At 39.5% G+C, this 17,000-nt stretch overlaps 1 protein-coding gene across 2 annotated transcripts in view; it reads left to right on the top strand.

Moving 5' to 3' along the window:
- Positions 1 to 49: 49 nt before the first annotated feature.
- Positions 50 to 17,000, top strand: part of LOC143283982 (NF-X1-type zinc finger protein NFXL1-like) — a 29,023-nt gene continuing 12,072 nt past the window's right edge. The window contains exons 1-12 of one of the 2 annotated variants that reach the window (XM_076590474.1): positions 50 to 161; positions 3,470 to 3,666; positions 4,431 to 4,598; positions 5,221 to 5,342; positions 8,577 to 8,713; positions 9,368 to 9,546; positions 10,170 to 10,331; positions 11,944 to 12,044; positions 12,553 to 12,667; positions 13,517 to 13,632; positions 15,664 to 15,795; positions 16,480 to 16,570. In XM_076590474.1, coding sequence (XP_076446589.1) covers positions 3,480 to 3,666; positions 4,431 to 4,598; positions 5,221 to 5,342; positions 8,577 to 8,713; positions 9,368 to 9,546; positions 10,170 to 10,331; positions 11,944 to 12,044; positions 12,553 to 12,667; positions 13,517 to 13,632; positions 15,664 to 15,795; positions 16,480 to 16,570 — 1,510 coding nt within the window. In that variant the 5' untranslated portion in view covers positions 50 to 161; positions 3,470 to 3,479. The remainder of the gene's footprint in view (positions 162 to 3,469; positions 3,667 to 4,430; positions 4,599 to 5,220; positions 5,343 to 8,576; positions 8,714 to 9,367; positions 9,547 to 10,169; positions 10,332 to 11,943; positions 12,045 to 12,552; positions 12,668 to 13,516; positions 13,633 to 15,663; positions 15,796 to 16,479; positions 16,571 to 17,000) is intronic. The other variant, XM_076590475.1, reaches the window with a different exon arrangement.

Genomic DNA, 17,000 nt, shown 5'->3' with positions numbered 1-17,000 from the left:
ATTAATATTTATAACCCCAAATATATCTGTAATCGCCTTTTCCCATGACACTCATTCAAGATGTCTGCGCCCAGGAGCTGACACCTTTTCAGTTGCAGACACTTGACAGACCTGAACATTTGAATGTGATTATTCAAGAACGTGATTGTTTGATAGTAATGGTTGGTTGAATTTCAAACTATTTTCACCGACTGAATAAGCATTTATTTGCAAACTATTTCCGTCTTCGCTTAATTGTAGAGCTGACGTGTCCTTGCTGATCTTCATTTTAGTGTCGTCTGCTGAGGTGGTGTTTTGTTGACAAGTGGTGTGTCTTGTTGTGGTTCTTGGGGTAACGGTTGTGGTTTTAGAGCCTCAACCACGCATTTGGTAATTTTTACCCCATTAGTTAATTCTAAAAACGATCTCAGTGTTTGGTGTTTCTATTTCATACATATTTCTGAAATCCAGATGGATTTTCTTTTTGGAATCTGTTGTTTCTTGACGTAACCTTAGAAGTTGCTCAACTTCGTGTGTTCTTATCATCATCGTTGTCGTTATTATTTTAAAAAAAGGGATTTTTAAGCTCGTAAATGTAGAGCATAACACCCTTATGATAAGTAGTTGTGTTGCACGTATAAACACACACACACACACACACATACACACATGCACACACACATACCTCTTTACCCCCTCCCCCCATGCCCCGGTCACCCTTTGCATTCACACACCCAATCATCAACCAGTAAAAGTCGACCCCCCATTCCCCTAAACTTTTGATTGTAATGTTAAGCGTTGAGGAGAAAACACCATTTGGTGATACAAATAATTTTAACTTTTCTTATTTTAAAATATGAATTTAGATTTGTTTTGCAGAAATCAGAAAAAAAAGATTTACACAAAAAATGATATAAGTTAAATTTAACTTTTTTTTGGTTTTTGTTTTTGTTTTTGTAAGCTAATTATGTATAACATACTGGCCCTACCCAACTCCAGTGACCCAGAAGCTCTACCACTCTGAGGAGGACCTGCAGTGTACAGCTGCCTTCATCATGGAGACTGGGGTGTCCATCTGATGAACAAGAAGAAGATATCTATAACATAATGACAAACACAGCAAGTGTTAGTTATTTAGTTATATTACTTTAATTGAAAACAACACCAACAACTGTAATGACTCATACTCAGCATCAATTCAGAAAACATATGAATAGATTCATACACTGATTGAGAAAATAATAAGTTATATGTTTCCTTCAGCCAGCAGCAGATATGTCACAGTCTACTTACAGATATGTAAATTTTGAACTATTCAGTTATTTCCACAATGAAGGTAATCACATAATTATTTTCACAGTTAAAAACAACAAAAAACAAAAAAGTAACACAGGATTGGAGTGGAGTTCCACAAGTATGTCATAACCAATTTCTGACATCCCAATAGCATCAGCTTGGTATATCTTTAATTAGTTTATGGAAAGTAGTTCCAAACCATGTATTTTACTTTGGGCATTGATGTGAGTCAATGGGCCATGCCTCAGTGTATGATTTGGCAAACATCCTGGACCCTGCTCCAGTGAAGTGGAGTGTTGGCCTAGAGGTAACGCGTCTGCCTAGGAAGCAAGAGAATCTCAGCACACTAGTTTGATTCGCACCAGCAGTCGCCAGTGTTTTCTCCCCCTCCGCTAGACTTTGAGTGGTGGTCTGGATAGTAGTCATATGGATGAGACGATAAACTGGGGTCCAGTGTGCAGTGTGCATTTAGCGCACGTAAAAGAACCCATGGCAACAAAAGGGTTGTCCCTGGCAAAATTCTGCAGAAAAATCCACTTGCATAGGGGAAAAAAGAAATGCAGGCAGAAAAAGAGAGAAAAAAAAAGGGTGGCGCTGTTAGTATAGTGACACGCTGTCCCTGGGGAGAGCAGCCCGAATTTCAACAGAGAAATCTGTTGTGACAAAAAGAGTTATACACTTCAATACACACACACACACACACACACACACACACACACACGCATATATATATATATATATATATATATATATATATATATATATGGGATCATTGATGATTGAATCACTATTTATTCAATCACCAGTGACCTAAAGTACATTTGATGAGCCAGCCCAGGCCTAGTTATCATCATTCACATTATTCACTTTTTGTCTGCCTGGTGGAACTGTAGAATTACATATTCATTGTAAATACTGCTATTGTGTTCTAAATGTGAAGTCATCATAATTGTTTACCTGTTTTTACTTATTTATATTGAAAGAGGCTATTTTAGGAAAACCTTGTTTCTGTCAAGTCAGTAACAGTACACACACACACACACACACACACACACACACACACACACACACACACACACACACACACACACACATGACATTCAAGAGTTTTATATCAATTACTGAATGAAGTACATTAATGAAACACAAATTGTGTAGATTGAAGGTCCCAAACACATGGTTTTCTTGTACAAAAATGCTTCAAAATGTGTTAGATTATCACTGTACAGTTGTAGGACATATGGTAGTAACATATGCAAACTTTATTGTTAATTTTATTAACTGCCTCTTTGAGTCATGTTCTTTGAAGTTCTGTGAGGAGACACAATCCTAATCCTATTTGAAAATTACTTTGAAAGCGGCACTGTTTGAGCTGTGAATTCACTGTTGATGACATGAGTCACACCATGCAAGCTTTTTCTGGCCTCATGAGTTACTGTATCTTACTGAGATGTCAGTACCTGATTTTGACAATCCATTCCATGTGTTTATATTATTGACTGGCTGAGAGAACTCATTGAGTGTGTGTATGTGTGCGCACATAGATGTGTGTGTGTGTGTGTGTGTGTGCAGAAGAAGAAGAATCCACATGCATACATCTGCAATCGCTTCCATGCACATACACATGCAAGGGTTTAAGCAGTTATGTACCTGAATTGCACCCCAGCCCCAAGAGAGAGAGGGTGTGAAAGGAGACAGAGAGAGAGAGAGAGAGAGAGAGAGCGAGCGAGCTTTGATCTACACACTCCATTAACAAGTTGACTTATGTAAGTGTGAGTGTGTGTGTGTGTGTGTGTTTTGCATTTCAAAATGATTTTGCATGACTTGGCAACGTTTATAACAATGTTTCTGTGACCTTTAAAAACAAGTGTTTGACTGCTCTGCACCAGCATTTTATCTGTCTTCATTGTATTTGTAAAGATATGTATATTAGGAGTGGGAGAAGAAAGACTTCTTCTGACATGTCTTTTTAGTTATGTGTCAGGCATCTGCCCGTACAAACTCTCTCTCCCCTCCCCCCCACCCCAAACTTTCTGGCCACTTTTTAATCTTTTATTTAAAAGCAGATAATGTTATAGCACATGTATACAATTAGTCCACATACTTTGATGCCTCCTTGAAATGAAATGAAACTTGCTTTGGAACTGCACAGAACTGATGCGAGGATCATGAATCTGTCTGACTGTACTGGCAGCACTGTCACAATGGATAAACCAGCGTATTTGCGAGGACGAGGTAGAGGACGAGGATCAGGGGGGAGACAACAGCTGGCTGAGAACAGCAGGCCTGGAGGGATTGGTTCTGTGGGGGGTCACCACAGTCAGCATGGTGCCAGTCATGCCAGCAGAAATATATGGGCTTCGGGTGATCACAACAGGCTGATAAAGAAAGGTGAGCCCAGAGTTTTTATTGTGTACCCAGGGCTTCTGGTAAGTTAAAAATCTTGGGGGTCCTAGGGATGCTTTTACCCTGATTCTAGGGGTTCCCAGATTACCTTCAGAGGGTTGCACTAATACTGCATATTCTAATCACGTTTGCATTGCTACACACATACAAAGACAGGTATATCTTCCAATCCTAATTATCTTGGTTTTTAGGCCAAGTAGTGGCCAAGGGAAACAACTCTTCATTGTAGCAGACCCCATCATCAGACTGAATTTCCACGGTTTTAAAAAAATGTTCATTCTAGAAAATTTTAGAATGTCCCAGGGATTTGGTTAATGTAAGTACAGTGTGTCGTTTCTATTTTCAAAGTGCCAGGGACACACATTTTCAAGCATTACTTGAAGCCCTGAGCTCTGTAAAAAATGAGAAGTATTACATACTGTGTGTGTGTGTGTGTGTGTCTGCCTGCGTGGGTGCGGGTCTGTGAGGGTGTCAGAGGTATATGAGTGTGTTGATGTTTATTGCTTTTGCACACTTCTGAGAAGTTGGATGAGACTTCCATGTAGAATAGTAACAGAAGTAGTGCAGCGCTTCACAAATACTTAAAACTGGATATGTGTTTATTTCAATTTTGTGTTAGGTATTCATGTATGTAGTGTTTATTTGTAAATTCTGCATTGTTGTTGTTAACATTACAAGATTCTCATAAACCAGGAACATTTTTATCAAAATGTTATTGTTTAGACACTCACAATGTGTGTGTTGTACAGAAAAAGAGAACTGCAGGGATGTGTTTGCGGAGGCCAGCAGTCGTCACCAGGAAGCAGTCCGAAAACATCTGAAAGAATTTGAAGATGATGAAAACTCTGATGAAGAGCAGGATGACATTGGGGACAGAGTGCTGGAGAACGTGTTCAAGTCATACTCCAACAATTATGGTGAGTGGTTGATGGATATTTCATATTAGCTGCCTTTTCATGAAGATCATAAATTGCGCAGCCACTTTCAGTGAGTTTGACAGTTTTTTTACTCCGCTTTCCAGAAGAAATAAAATTTAATTCCTTTCGTGTTTGAATTAATTTGTGTCTTTTCATAGTTGTTGAGCGAAGACAAGAAGGCAAAGATACTTCTCCATCCGTGGCCCACATCATTGGAATTCTCTCCCTTTTCCTCCATCTTAACTTTCCAGTCTATCCTCTCCCCCACACTTCACTGTCTCCCTCATTACTGTTTTTGCAATGTTGTCAGCACTGCTTTTTTTAGCAATATTGTTTTCAAAGATTATTTGCAATTTTCTTGTGTATATAATCAATTTGAACCCTGTGTGTGTGTGTGTGTGCGCGTGCGCACGCATACGTGCATGTATATTCCTGTATTGAGATCGTACACATCTAGTTCGAAAGCATAACTCATTGTGCTGTCTATAGCACAATTTCTTGGCAGCTAGAAGTTCCATCACAGAGTGTTGTCACAAGCTGATAGCATTGTTCAGGTGATGAGTTTGTTCCCTTAACACTGATGTTATCTGTTGTTATTGTTTTAGGGTGTGGCATGTTGCAGACAGTGTGAATGAAGAAGAAGGAGGCGATGTGTCCAAAGCCCAGGAGCACCTCTTGCATTCTTTCCGCTCAGGGACGTCGGCTTGCCTCATCTGCATTGACAACATCAAGAGAGATGATGCTGTGAGTCACTTGCAGCTCAAGTTTTTGTCTCATTGTCATTTGTCACAGAATGTTAATCTTCTTATTTGTCACAGACATTTTTGTCAAGTTGTCATTTGTAACAGTTTTTGTAGAGTTGTTATTTGTGACAGGTTTTTATTAACCCCTTCACTGTTAGTACGTTTTGCTATAGCCTATGCTGAGAAAATCTTCAGAAAAACTAGAAAAACACGCCAATGATTTTAATTTGCTTATATTTCAAAACGTACTGAAGATAAATGCATAAAAGTATATATCAAATGAAAGGAAAATGAACAAAGAGTTTGTTTTTAATACTCACATGTTCAAATAATGAGTCAATCTGACAACAAAATTCCATAAAATGAAATAAAAAAAGGCTTCCATAAGTCTCCAACACAGTCCACACAAAGAATGAAAAGGGTGTACTCACCCAGCATCTATTGCCAGTAAAAATGCTGTGTGTGGTAATTGCGGAAACAGTCTTCAAGACACAGTGCGGTTAGCTGGGGCAGTCTGGGCAGTAGAACCTCACATCCTTTCTTTACCCTTTCTTCCAGCAGACTCTGCACCTCCATTGTAGCCGGGCCTTCTGTGGGGTATGTGGGATGACATCAGTGAAGTGTTGTCCACACAGATGAACAGAGTGGTCATCTTTAGCAGTGTCTGGGTCTTGCTCACCAAAAATCATGGCACTAATTACATCCTCCTGGAAGTCCAGGAATGTACTGCTGTTGCCTGCTTTTTTGTTGAGGGTGTGTGCGTTCAGCATGGCAATTTGTAGAAAACTTACACACAGATATTCGTTCCACTTCAGGGTTTTCCTTGTGGCATTGTAGGGCTGCAGCTGTTGGTCAAGATGGTCCATGGCACCCATGTTTTTGTTGTAATCCAGAATTGCTGAAGGCTTATTTACTGCCCTTTGGTCTTGCTGCTGCTGGTCTTCAGCTGCAGGTTTGTGGCAAGTTGTCAACTCCAGATGGTCCAGGACGAACATCATGATCATCACCATGCTGCATTCCTGAAACACACTGCATAAAAGACTGAGTTTGTTGGGGTTATTTTGCTTTTTTTTTTTTTTTTTTTTTTTTTTTTTTTTTACATATAAAAAGGTTATGAAATGGTACCATTTCATTTCTGATTGTTTTCAGAAACTGAAATACAAACACACACACACCAACCCCTCCCCCCCCTCACCCCCCAAACCTCCAACACACACACACTGAAACTGATCCACACCCCCTTCATTCTCTTTCTCATACTAAACAAAATGACAACACACACACACACACACACACACACGCACGCACGCACACACTTCTACAAGTGTTGCATTTACAAAGTAATTTTGGCATACAAATCTGTATATCATTCTCTGATTTCAGTTTTGTAAACATCTCCTCCCCCTCCCCCCCACCTTCCAGCCCCTCCCCCACTCATACACACCCACACACAACAACAACAACAACAACAACAGCAACAACAACAACAAACCAATACACACTCGGGAACGAATTCACAGAAAACTCTAGGCGAGCGACACACGCTGCCATCAACAATGAGCCAACCAGCAAGCCACGTCCCCACGCGCAGCGTTGGTCACACACAGTACACACGTGACTGACTCTCTCTCACACACACAGACACTGATCAGTGACTGACAAAGCTACTTATCACAGCTAACACATTCATAACATACACAATGCAGTTATATTCATTGTTAAACAAACAGAAAGCAAATAATAAACTGACAAACCTCGTAAACACCCACCTGCATCTTGAATCAGTTGAGCTTGTCTGTTCATTTTTGTCAAGCAACCCCACCTTCCACCCCCCTGCATGTCAAAATCTGCGTCTTCGGCATCATCTTCACACAGTTCTATCTCATTCAGTCCACAATCTTAATCTCTACTGTTTGCATCGTGAAGGATTTCTTCCAGTACTCGTGCAAGTGTTGGGGTTTGTCTGTGTTTAGCCATGGCTTTGCAAAAACAACTTGAGCTTCGTACAAACTTGCAAAACTTTCGGCATAAATATGACAATAGGTGAATACTTTTAGCTAATAGAACTCAGGAGATAAAGAGCTCTCAGGGGAGCTAATTTAATGGTTAGCAGACTGTTTTTTCTGCAGTGCGGGACTCAAAACATAGAACGTTTTAACATGACGTACGGCGCACATCAATACAGCATTGGCGAGCGACATTTCATGACATACGCTGTTACAGAGGTTTTTGTCCAGTTGTCATTTGTAATGAAAGTTTTTATTCTGTTGTCATTTTTATCGCAAGCTTTTTTTAAAATTTTTTTTTTATTTAAAAACAGTTTTTTAACCAGTTGTCATTTGTCACAGAAGTTTTAGGTCAGAATTTATTGTGTCAAAAACATTCCAAATCATTTATTGCTTCTACCAGAATTCAAAGGGGAAAAGAAGAAAACATTACAACTTGCAGTTTGATGATGCTACTGTTAAAATGTTCTTGATGAACTTTTGTGTATTATGTTACATATTTTTTTGTCTTGTTTTTGATCCATTTACTATTTTTGACTCACTTGTGTAAACAAAGTGAGTCTGTGTTTTAACCCGGTGTTCGGTTGTCTGTCTGTGTGTGTGTGTGTGTGTATGTCCGTGTGTCTGTGTGTCTGTGTGTCCGTGGTAAACTTTAACATTGACATTATCTCTGCAAATACTTTGTCAGTTGACACCAAATTAGGCATAAAAATAGGAAAAATTCAGTTTTTTCCAGTCATCTTGTTTAAAACAATATTGCACCTCTGGGATGGGCACAAAAAAATAAAAAATGAAGCCTAATTATATGCAAACTGCTTTTACTGTTATATTTATATTTTTTGTATTCTCTAAACTTGGCACTTTGATCTGATATTCTGACCCAACAACAAGAGCAGTCATTATTATCATTTTTTGTTCAAACAGGAACTTCTTTTGCTAAGCATGGAAGTTTTATTTATTTGGAAAGGTTTTGGTGCAGATAGTAAAAAAGGGAAAGTACTCTGTAATTATTGCTAGGGGACTTAATTCGAATCTGGTTAAGACTTTTTTTCTTTTTCTTTTTAACGCGAAGCTTTGTAATAACAAATACAGAACACATTTTAATGATTAGATTTTTTTTTTTTTTAAGTGTATCACAAGTGAGTCTTGAAGGCCTTGCCTCTCTTGTTCCACATTCTTCTTGACTTCCTGATTGCTCGGTACAGAAACATTGGAGTGAACTGTTTCAGATATGGACATGCAAAGGGTGTTTCTGCATGCTTCACCTTCAGTGCACACAGAAGTGGGTGAAGGAGGGGGTCTACCAGCACCACTACCAGGCTGAACAGGCTGGCCAGAGCCCGGACCTTGATGTGCCCTGGTTCTGGTGTGTAAAGGCCCATAGACATGCACAGTATGATAGATAGTCGTGGCTGACTATGACCATCAAAGGAGCAGAAGAGGCAACTGCTGTCCTGACTATTTGGGCTAGAATTTGATTGTTGTGGAGAATGTCTCACCAAAATTACATCCCACCTTCTTGGCCAAGAGGGTTTTTGAACAGTTGATCTCCAAAGGCCATCTAGCAGCTATTGCTTTATCACCAAGAGCCAGTGCAATCTTGCCTCCTAGTTTGATGGTTATAGTCCTTCACAAAAGACAGATATAATTTATAAATGAATTCTCATTACAGTGGAGAAACCATTTATCACTCAGCCCACACTTTGCTGCAGGCCCAACTGTAAGCTTTTGTTGAACATGTATTTGTTCATAATGTTTTACAGTACTGTCATGTGTGTGATTTTCACTTGTATGTTTCTGTGGCCTGACACATAATTCATCTGACCCTCACTCAACTACTGCTGGTAACACTTGATGGTGTATATTTTTTGGTTGACTGTCACTTGCAAAAAAAAAAAAAAAAAAAAAAAAATCCTGTAATTTGTTAGCCAAAATTGTGATGGTAGTCATTCTTTTTGACTTTTAAAGAATAGTACAGTCATTTCTGGTTACTTTGTAGTAGCCTGTAGTGTGTGTGCAGCCCAAAGTGTCGTCATGAGTACAAGCAGAGTGACTGTCCAACACGGTCATTGTGTTTCTGTGGGAAAGTGGAAGACCCCAAGTTTGATCCTTGGTTGATTCCTCATTCTTGTGGCCAGACATGTGGTCGACCGTTGAAGCCCAGTTGTGGTCACTCATGTTTGCTTAACTGTCATCCAGGTATGTGTGTGTGTGTGTGTGTGTGTGTGTGTGTGTGTGTGTGTGTGTGTGAGAGAGGAAGGAGAGAGAGGTGAGAGAGGTGTCTGTTCTCTAAATTTTATGTCATAAAACGTTAGCTTTAACAATGTTGTACTGTAAAATGTTTCTTCTAAGTCTAATTCTGTGTTTTGTGTACAAGCTGGCTGGCCTGTCCCCTGATGTAGGTATTCAAAGCCAGAACCAGGCTCATGCAGTGTTGGTCTTTTGTGAGTGTGTGTATTTACAAACTGTTTCTTTGTAATTTTCAGTGTGAGAGAAATTGTACAAATTAGGAAAAAACACTCACACTTTCAGGCATTTGATTTACATGCGGCAGTTCTTAAAATTTCTGAAAAATTATGATGTTTAGAAATTGGCTGTTATGTGTTCTGTAAGATAAAACAGAGGTGTTGGTTTCTATCATACTTCACCATTGGATAAGTTCAGAGGACACTTTTATCATGAAAACTACAATGATTTATTTTAAACCTAATGACAAATGCCTTCAAGCAGCTAATGAAAAGAAAAAACTCAGTTATTTATGTAGACAGATGAAAAAACATCTGTTATGACAATGAATACCTGTGTGTTGTGTGTCTTGTCAGGTCCTTGTCCTCCATGCCCCAAGATGGTGCAGGTTGCTTGCTGTTGTGGTGGTGGTGGCTCGAAGCCTCGTCGCTGTAATGCTCGCACATGGACCTGTGGAAAGGTGTGCAGGAAGACCTTGTCCTGTGGCCACCACACCTGTGAGGACACCTGTCACCCAGGTAAAACTAGACACACACTGTACCTTCCTGCAGCATGCACATGCTTTGGGTCAACAGATATAACTCTTTCTATGCTAAGGCACGCTATAGCATACCTCATGCACAAAACGCTTTGTTACTGTGGTACGCTATAGCGTACTGCTAGTTTAAAAAATTGTAGTTGATAGGTTAACGGTCATGTACGAAACTAAATGGCTCAGCTCTGTTCTACAGTCACCCAAAGGTGAACCTGTACTTTTATTGTGGCTGAGAATGCCTTTTTTTGAGTACAATACATGTGTGCATACAGTCACCCAACTCTTGCCTTCTCGCTTGACAGTATGGCGTCTCCGTCAACTTCGGCAAGTACTGTGGCTCAGTCAAATGCAAATTGATTCTATAGTGGATATCCACTGTGCATAGGCATTTGCCCATTTAATTGCTACAGTTAGGAAGTGTCTACAGTTACAAAAGACCACATTTGTAAAATTTCTGTTATATGAGAAAAACTCACCCCCTTTATGTCATTTGTGAAAAACATGGATTTTTTCAAAATATGATAAATCAGTCAATAATCAAGTGAATGCTTTGAAACTTTGCCAAATGTTAGTCCATTCTATTTTTTATGTTAACACAAAATTTCGCAGCTGTATGTACTTGAATTCTTTTTTTTTTTTTTTTTTTAGATATTTTTCTTGTAACATAAACAAACGGCCAGTACAGAGAGTATAATGAAGGAAGTCATCAGGCAGTATTGAATGAGTTAACACAACATTTTATTGTTTCTCTGCAAGGGGAGATAAAAAAACAAAACAAAATAAGAAGATAAATATCTCCTGGTTTACTGCAGCCAGTGATTCCTAGAATGGCACAGACAGTCTGCCTTGTACAATTGTATTTGCTCCTGTGGAAGAATCGGAGATCAGTTGCTTCCAGCAAATATGAATTGAAAGAAAAAACAAATGTGGCTTACTTGTCAAAGTCCACATTCTGACTCACGGGAGACAAATGGCAGATGGATGAGAAAAGCTTTGAATCGTGGAGTGTTATTATTTATGTAAAAGTAGATTTTTTTCCTTTTTTTTTATAATTCTCTTTCTCATTATTATGTACCGACTGAATGAAACTGGTCTCTGTAATATTTTTTTCTGTATATGGACTTAGTAATTATTTAAAAGCATATTGGTTTCTTTTCAGTTTATGATTCTCTCCCTGTGTGCTATCTCCCTTGAGAATCAGACTGGTTACTACAGTTAGTTGTGTATACCAAATCTTGAAAGATATTGCAGGATTCTGTTTTCAATATGATTTGAAGAAAATAAACAGCTTTGCAGAATCATTGATAGCTTCTTGTTTAATTACACATACTTAACCGTGACCCAACTAGTGCAGACTCCGGCAGGGGTCTGACATTCCTGCCTGTGCAAACTACTATCCGCCTATGTGGAGAAAATGACGTTTTTAGCTTTGACTCAGAACCAGCCATTTTTTTCAGATGAACAAAATCTTTTTAGGAGACTGAACACTTGTGGTAGTAACAAGCTCCCACAACTTAATTGAGACAAATCATTTTTTATTCTTAGTCTCTGTTCGTGTTGCTTAGGCAGTGCGTATACAGTAAGCACTGTTGCAGGAGAATGTCAGCCATGTTCAAAGACGAGTGTACAGCGCTGCAGTTGTGGCAAGTCTGCAAACAGCAGACCCTGTGCCAGTCCCCAGTGGCATTGCCAGGAGGTAGGAGTCTGTTTTGACAGTAACTAATTTCCTTTTGGTGTTGTTGGGGCCAAATTTATACACTAATTTGACTGTTGCAAAGTTATGCTTGTTTTTGGGCTTCGCTTTCCAAGTTTTAGATTCAGAGTTTGTGTGAATTTTACTTGTTTCTGGGCTTCGTTTTTCAAGTTTTAGTTTCAGAGTCTCTGTGAATGAACGGTTTGTCATTGCAGGCATTGACAATGAACATTCTGATGAAGATTGTCACATTACTTTTAAACAGATATTATCAGCAGTTGAAGCGGCTTTGAATGGAGCTATTTATATGATGCTGTTGTTAACTTCCATTTTTTTCTGCTTGTAAAGGTGGCATCATGCTCATCAAGTATGGATCAGTAAAGGAAAAACGAATGGGTTTGTGCAGTACTATTTGATATTCATTTATTGTATTATCAGACCAGACATTCTTGTCATCAAATTGTGTTCACCGATGGAGTAAAGATTTGACAATGTATGCTTTACTTTTCAGCCGTGTGGTAAACGACTGAGGTGTGGAAACCACCTGTGTGAAGAGATATGTCACAGTGGTAAATGTGGCCCGTGTCCCAGGGCTGGTGTGAGAAAGTGCCCTTGTAAAAAGACAAGTAAGTGATTGCACACACAAGTTTAGTCCTCATTGTTTGATGCGTGGGTAAATGACCCCTTAGCAGACTGAAAATTAACTCTTCACCTTCCTCCTTCCTCTTCCCCTATGCATAAATGCGCATATGCACACACACACATATGTGCGTGCACTCACACACGCACACACACGTGTGCACGCGCAAACACACACACACACACACACACACACACACACACATGGTTCAAGTTTATTAGACTGCAAAGGCTCTCTTTAGAGGGAACAAACAGACTTAATAGTCTCTTTTCTTAGGACATTGTAAACTTATTGATTGCACACTTGGATGTTACAGTTTTCATTTCTGGACCAGAACTGTGATGCCCAAATGGATAAGACAGGACCATGTAAACAAAAAATCAGTACTTCTGATCTCACTCTGAGTGATAACAGTGAAACTTAGAATTAACAGAAAGTCAATGTCATTCTGTTATTGTTTTCATTGCTATGTAACTATCATCATCATGGTGGTTGTCTCTCGGGAACCAATGATAATACATTGTACAGTCATTGGTAGAAGTCACCGGTGGACACACATTTAGCTCTAGACCCCAAGTCTGAAGCACACATGCAGCTGCAGGTGGGGAGTGCAATGCCAGCAGGCAGGATAGGGGCAGACGCGACTTTGTTTTGCTATGTAACTAACACAAATCAAACTCAAAGATATTTTCTGCAGCACTGTAGTAAAACTATAATTTGAAAATCTGTGACATTCTTTGTGCGTCACAGATGGCAAGTTTTTAATTTTAAAATTAAGTTTGTTCTTGATTTTGACTTAGGCAACATTATGCACAGTGTTGGTTCTTTCTTCTAGCATTTGAGCTGCCCTGTACTGAAGACATTCCAACCTGTGGTGACACCTGTGGTCAGCTGTTGCTGTGTGGGCTGCACACCTGTACTCAGCGCTGTCATCAAGGACTATGTGGACAGGTGAGGTGTTGTGTGTGTATGCTTGTGCTTGTGTTTTGAGGATGCAAGCAGAAAATAAATAAAAAGTGTATTTATCACATTCAGTTTCATGTTCCATACAGACTTCCCAGTATAAGCAAATGGAAAGTTTGATAGATTTCCAGGAAATGTTTTTATCGTGGTGAGATCTGCTCCTATCTTCATATTTTTGTCATGTGTGTCTTGAATGCGTATATACTAATTTTAGTTGTTTTTTTTGTTGTTGTTTTTTTTAGACTTGAGATGATTTCAGAGTGTGTTTCATAGCATGCACTGATGCAGTTTGAACATTTGCATTGATGGCATTGTGTCTGAACTATTTCCAGTGTTTAACATTTCTGCCATTTAACTCTGTCACCGCGTACCTGAGCTGGGTGGATTTTCGCCACATGCAAGGTGTTCAGTGGCCATTTCTAGCCTGGAAACAGGCTGTTTTGCATAGTACTTTTCAAGAAGAAATTTGTTACCTTTCATTACAGATTCAGCATAAGTGTTTGGTATCATTGGAAAAAAGAATCTTTCATCTATCACACTGATGTGTTTTTGTTACTGTATCAGCTATGTAAGGAAACAAAGACACCCAAAGTGGAAAAAAGCAAAACTTTTAATCTACACAAAACATACAGAAGAATGTGTCAAAACATCAGCTAATAATGTAATAATAAAATCTTTCACTCACCTCAAGCATCCAGAGAGGTAATCTTGAAAAATAATGTAAAATTCAGCTTCACACACAAGCACAAAACAAAAGAAGATGATGAGAAGCACACAAAGATGTACTGTTATAGACAGACTGTTCACATCACTAGGACATAACTATTCTAGGCTGATTGTTCACTTCACAAAGACCTAGTGTTTACTGACTAACCACATCAAAAAGACATAGTGTTATAGACTGATTCAGTGATTGTTCACAGCACATACACTGAGACTGACACACAGAGACTGACTGAACACACACACACACACACGCACACACACACACACACACACACACACACACACACACACAGTGTATGGTTTGAATGGTGCATGATCTGAATTCAGCACCTCAAAAAAGTACAGACAGATGAAAATGTAAACTGACCGGTGAAAGCAGGAATACATGGAAAGTTGTTGATGTCGCGCACCCGTGTTTGCTGCCTCTGATTTCCACCAACAGCAGGTTGCACATAGTTTTTATTGACCGGATCATCAACAACCATGGAATCATCACTGGCACTTTCGCTTTCTCCATTTTCGAGTTGAAAATCAGGATTGCCATCACCTACATGTGTCTCCTCGGTATCGTCAATTTCTTTGTCATTTTCACTGTCACCCATAACGACAACATCTTCAAGTAAATTGTCTTCATTTTCTCTGTCTTCATCTTCACTTTCTGAACAGCTACCTTCATCGCCAGAGCCATTCTAAACAACTTCTTGAAGCACTTCAAGTGACACGACAGTCAGCTTTGTCCGTCTCGATGCCATCCTTGCAGCAAAATGACTGGTCTTGAGCACTTTGTTTCAAGTTGGGGATTCGACCGGATATTGCTGACTGGGTCAGCAGAAACTGGTCTAAAAATAGATGGATGATTGGTATGTGGAATTCCATGCATTTTTTTTCCCTCAGACTGTTAACAGGCAGTCTTTCTTTCGAAACAAAAATCGGCACGCAGATGTGCGTGCTGTGTGTTTAACTACAAATGGCGCTACCACGCAGATATGTGTATGATGTGCTCAGCGCAGCTTCAGCCTCTGCGCATATATGCGTGGTACATTGTTATAAAGTTAAGTATGCATAGTTGTTGGATTTTAAAAATATTTTTATAGTGTGAATCAGGTACTCACTCTAGTTCTTTCTCTTCTGCCTCCATACTGTTTCCAGAGAAATGAACACACTTGCTTTATCCCTTCTATCTCTATACTGCTATCATTACATTCACAGCTGTCTGCACTGCTGTCAGAATGTTTACAGAGGTAATGTTCCTTGTGCCTGGGGTGTAAATGTAGACAGCCATGGTGTGTGCAGTGCTTGCAAGTGCATCTGAAGCGTTGTCGCTGCAGTCAGTCCCAGAAGGAGGTGCTGTGCAGCAAGGAATACCTGTGTGAGAAGAGATGCACCAACCTGAGGGACTGCGGCAAGCACCAGTGCAAGAGGAAGGTGACTCTCACTGCCTTTTCTCTTGTGTGCTCATGTTTTGCAGCCCTAAAATGGCCCTTTTTGCAGTCAGCTGGGTTGTAAGCAACATGCTTTGGTTTGTCTTTAGGCAGTCTTGATATATTCAGGACAAGGTGGCATGTTGATTGGTGGGTTTAGTAAGTGTCAGCGTATCGTTTAGTGATCAGTGTGGGATGTGCAGAGAAACTGGTAATGGTATAGTTTAAAAGATAAAATCAACAAAAAAAGAATGATGGGTTTGATAACAGCATAATGTTTGGTGATCAGAATAGTATGTGCTGAGAAACTGATGATGGTGTAGTTTCAAAAATAAAACAACAGAAAACAGTGATGGGTTATGCAAGTAACAGCATAATGTTTGGTGATCAGTATGGGATGTGCAGAGAAATTGATAATGGTGTAGTTTCAAAGACATAAACAACAAAGCAAGAAAGATGTTGAAAGAGAAAGGGTAGTTGTGGGATATGGGGGATCATTTTTCATTTCAAATCTAGGAGATTTAAGGATCATTGATGATGATTATATTGTTTTGTGTTGGGGAGGGAGGAGAGCACTAAAAGAAGCTGTTCTTTATTACTATGTAATATTTTAGTTAAAAAGCAGCAGCTTAATCTGGAAGGAAGATTAATTTGAAGATAAAGCAAGGAAGATGAATTTCTTCCCCAGTGCTGTGATGGTTCTTGTCCCCCATGTGAGCAAAACTGTGGCAAGACCCTGGGTTGTCGGAATCACAAGTGTCCCAGTCGCTGTCACAGAGGTAAGCTGATTCTGATCTGTTACTTTTTCCTTGCTATGGTTCTTTTCTGTGATGCTCATGATTTTGTGGTTTATATTGTGATTTACAAAGAAAATTGTTCGGTTTGTTGTACAGCCATTCAGCGAATAAAACAACCATGAAACTCACAGGGAATGTGTGCATTTTGACTCCAGTGCTGCTGGTAATTGTTCACCTGGTGTTGATCTAAAATCACCATATGACTTTAACTCTTTCCGGACGAAGGAATGCTCATGCATTCCTACACAAAACGTATTCAGTTTCGGACGAAGGAATGGAATAGCATTCTCCGAAAGTAAAATTCCATCATGCGCTGTACACGTGATTTTGCGATTAGCCAAGCAGAGTGCGCTATTCTGGGTCACTCCACAATCGAATAGTATGATTGGTTGGTCTGGGATGTGTGGCCTGT

This window comes from Babylonia areolata, chromosome 7 (genome assembly GCF_041734735.1).
Source record: "Babylonia areolata isolate BAREFJ2019XMU chromosome 7, ASM4173473v1, whole genome shotgun sequence".
NCBI classification, from domain to species: domain Eukaryota; kingdom Metazoa; phylum Mollusca; class Gastropoda; order Neogastropoda; family Buccinidae; genus Babylonia; species Babylonia areolata.
Note: the sequence above shows the minus strand (reverse complement) of the source record. Positions and strands in the feature narration are given on the sequence as shown.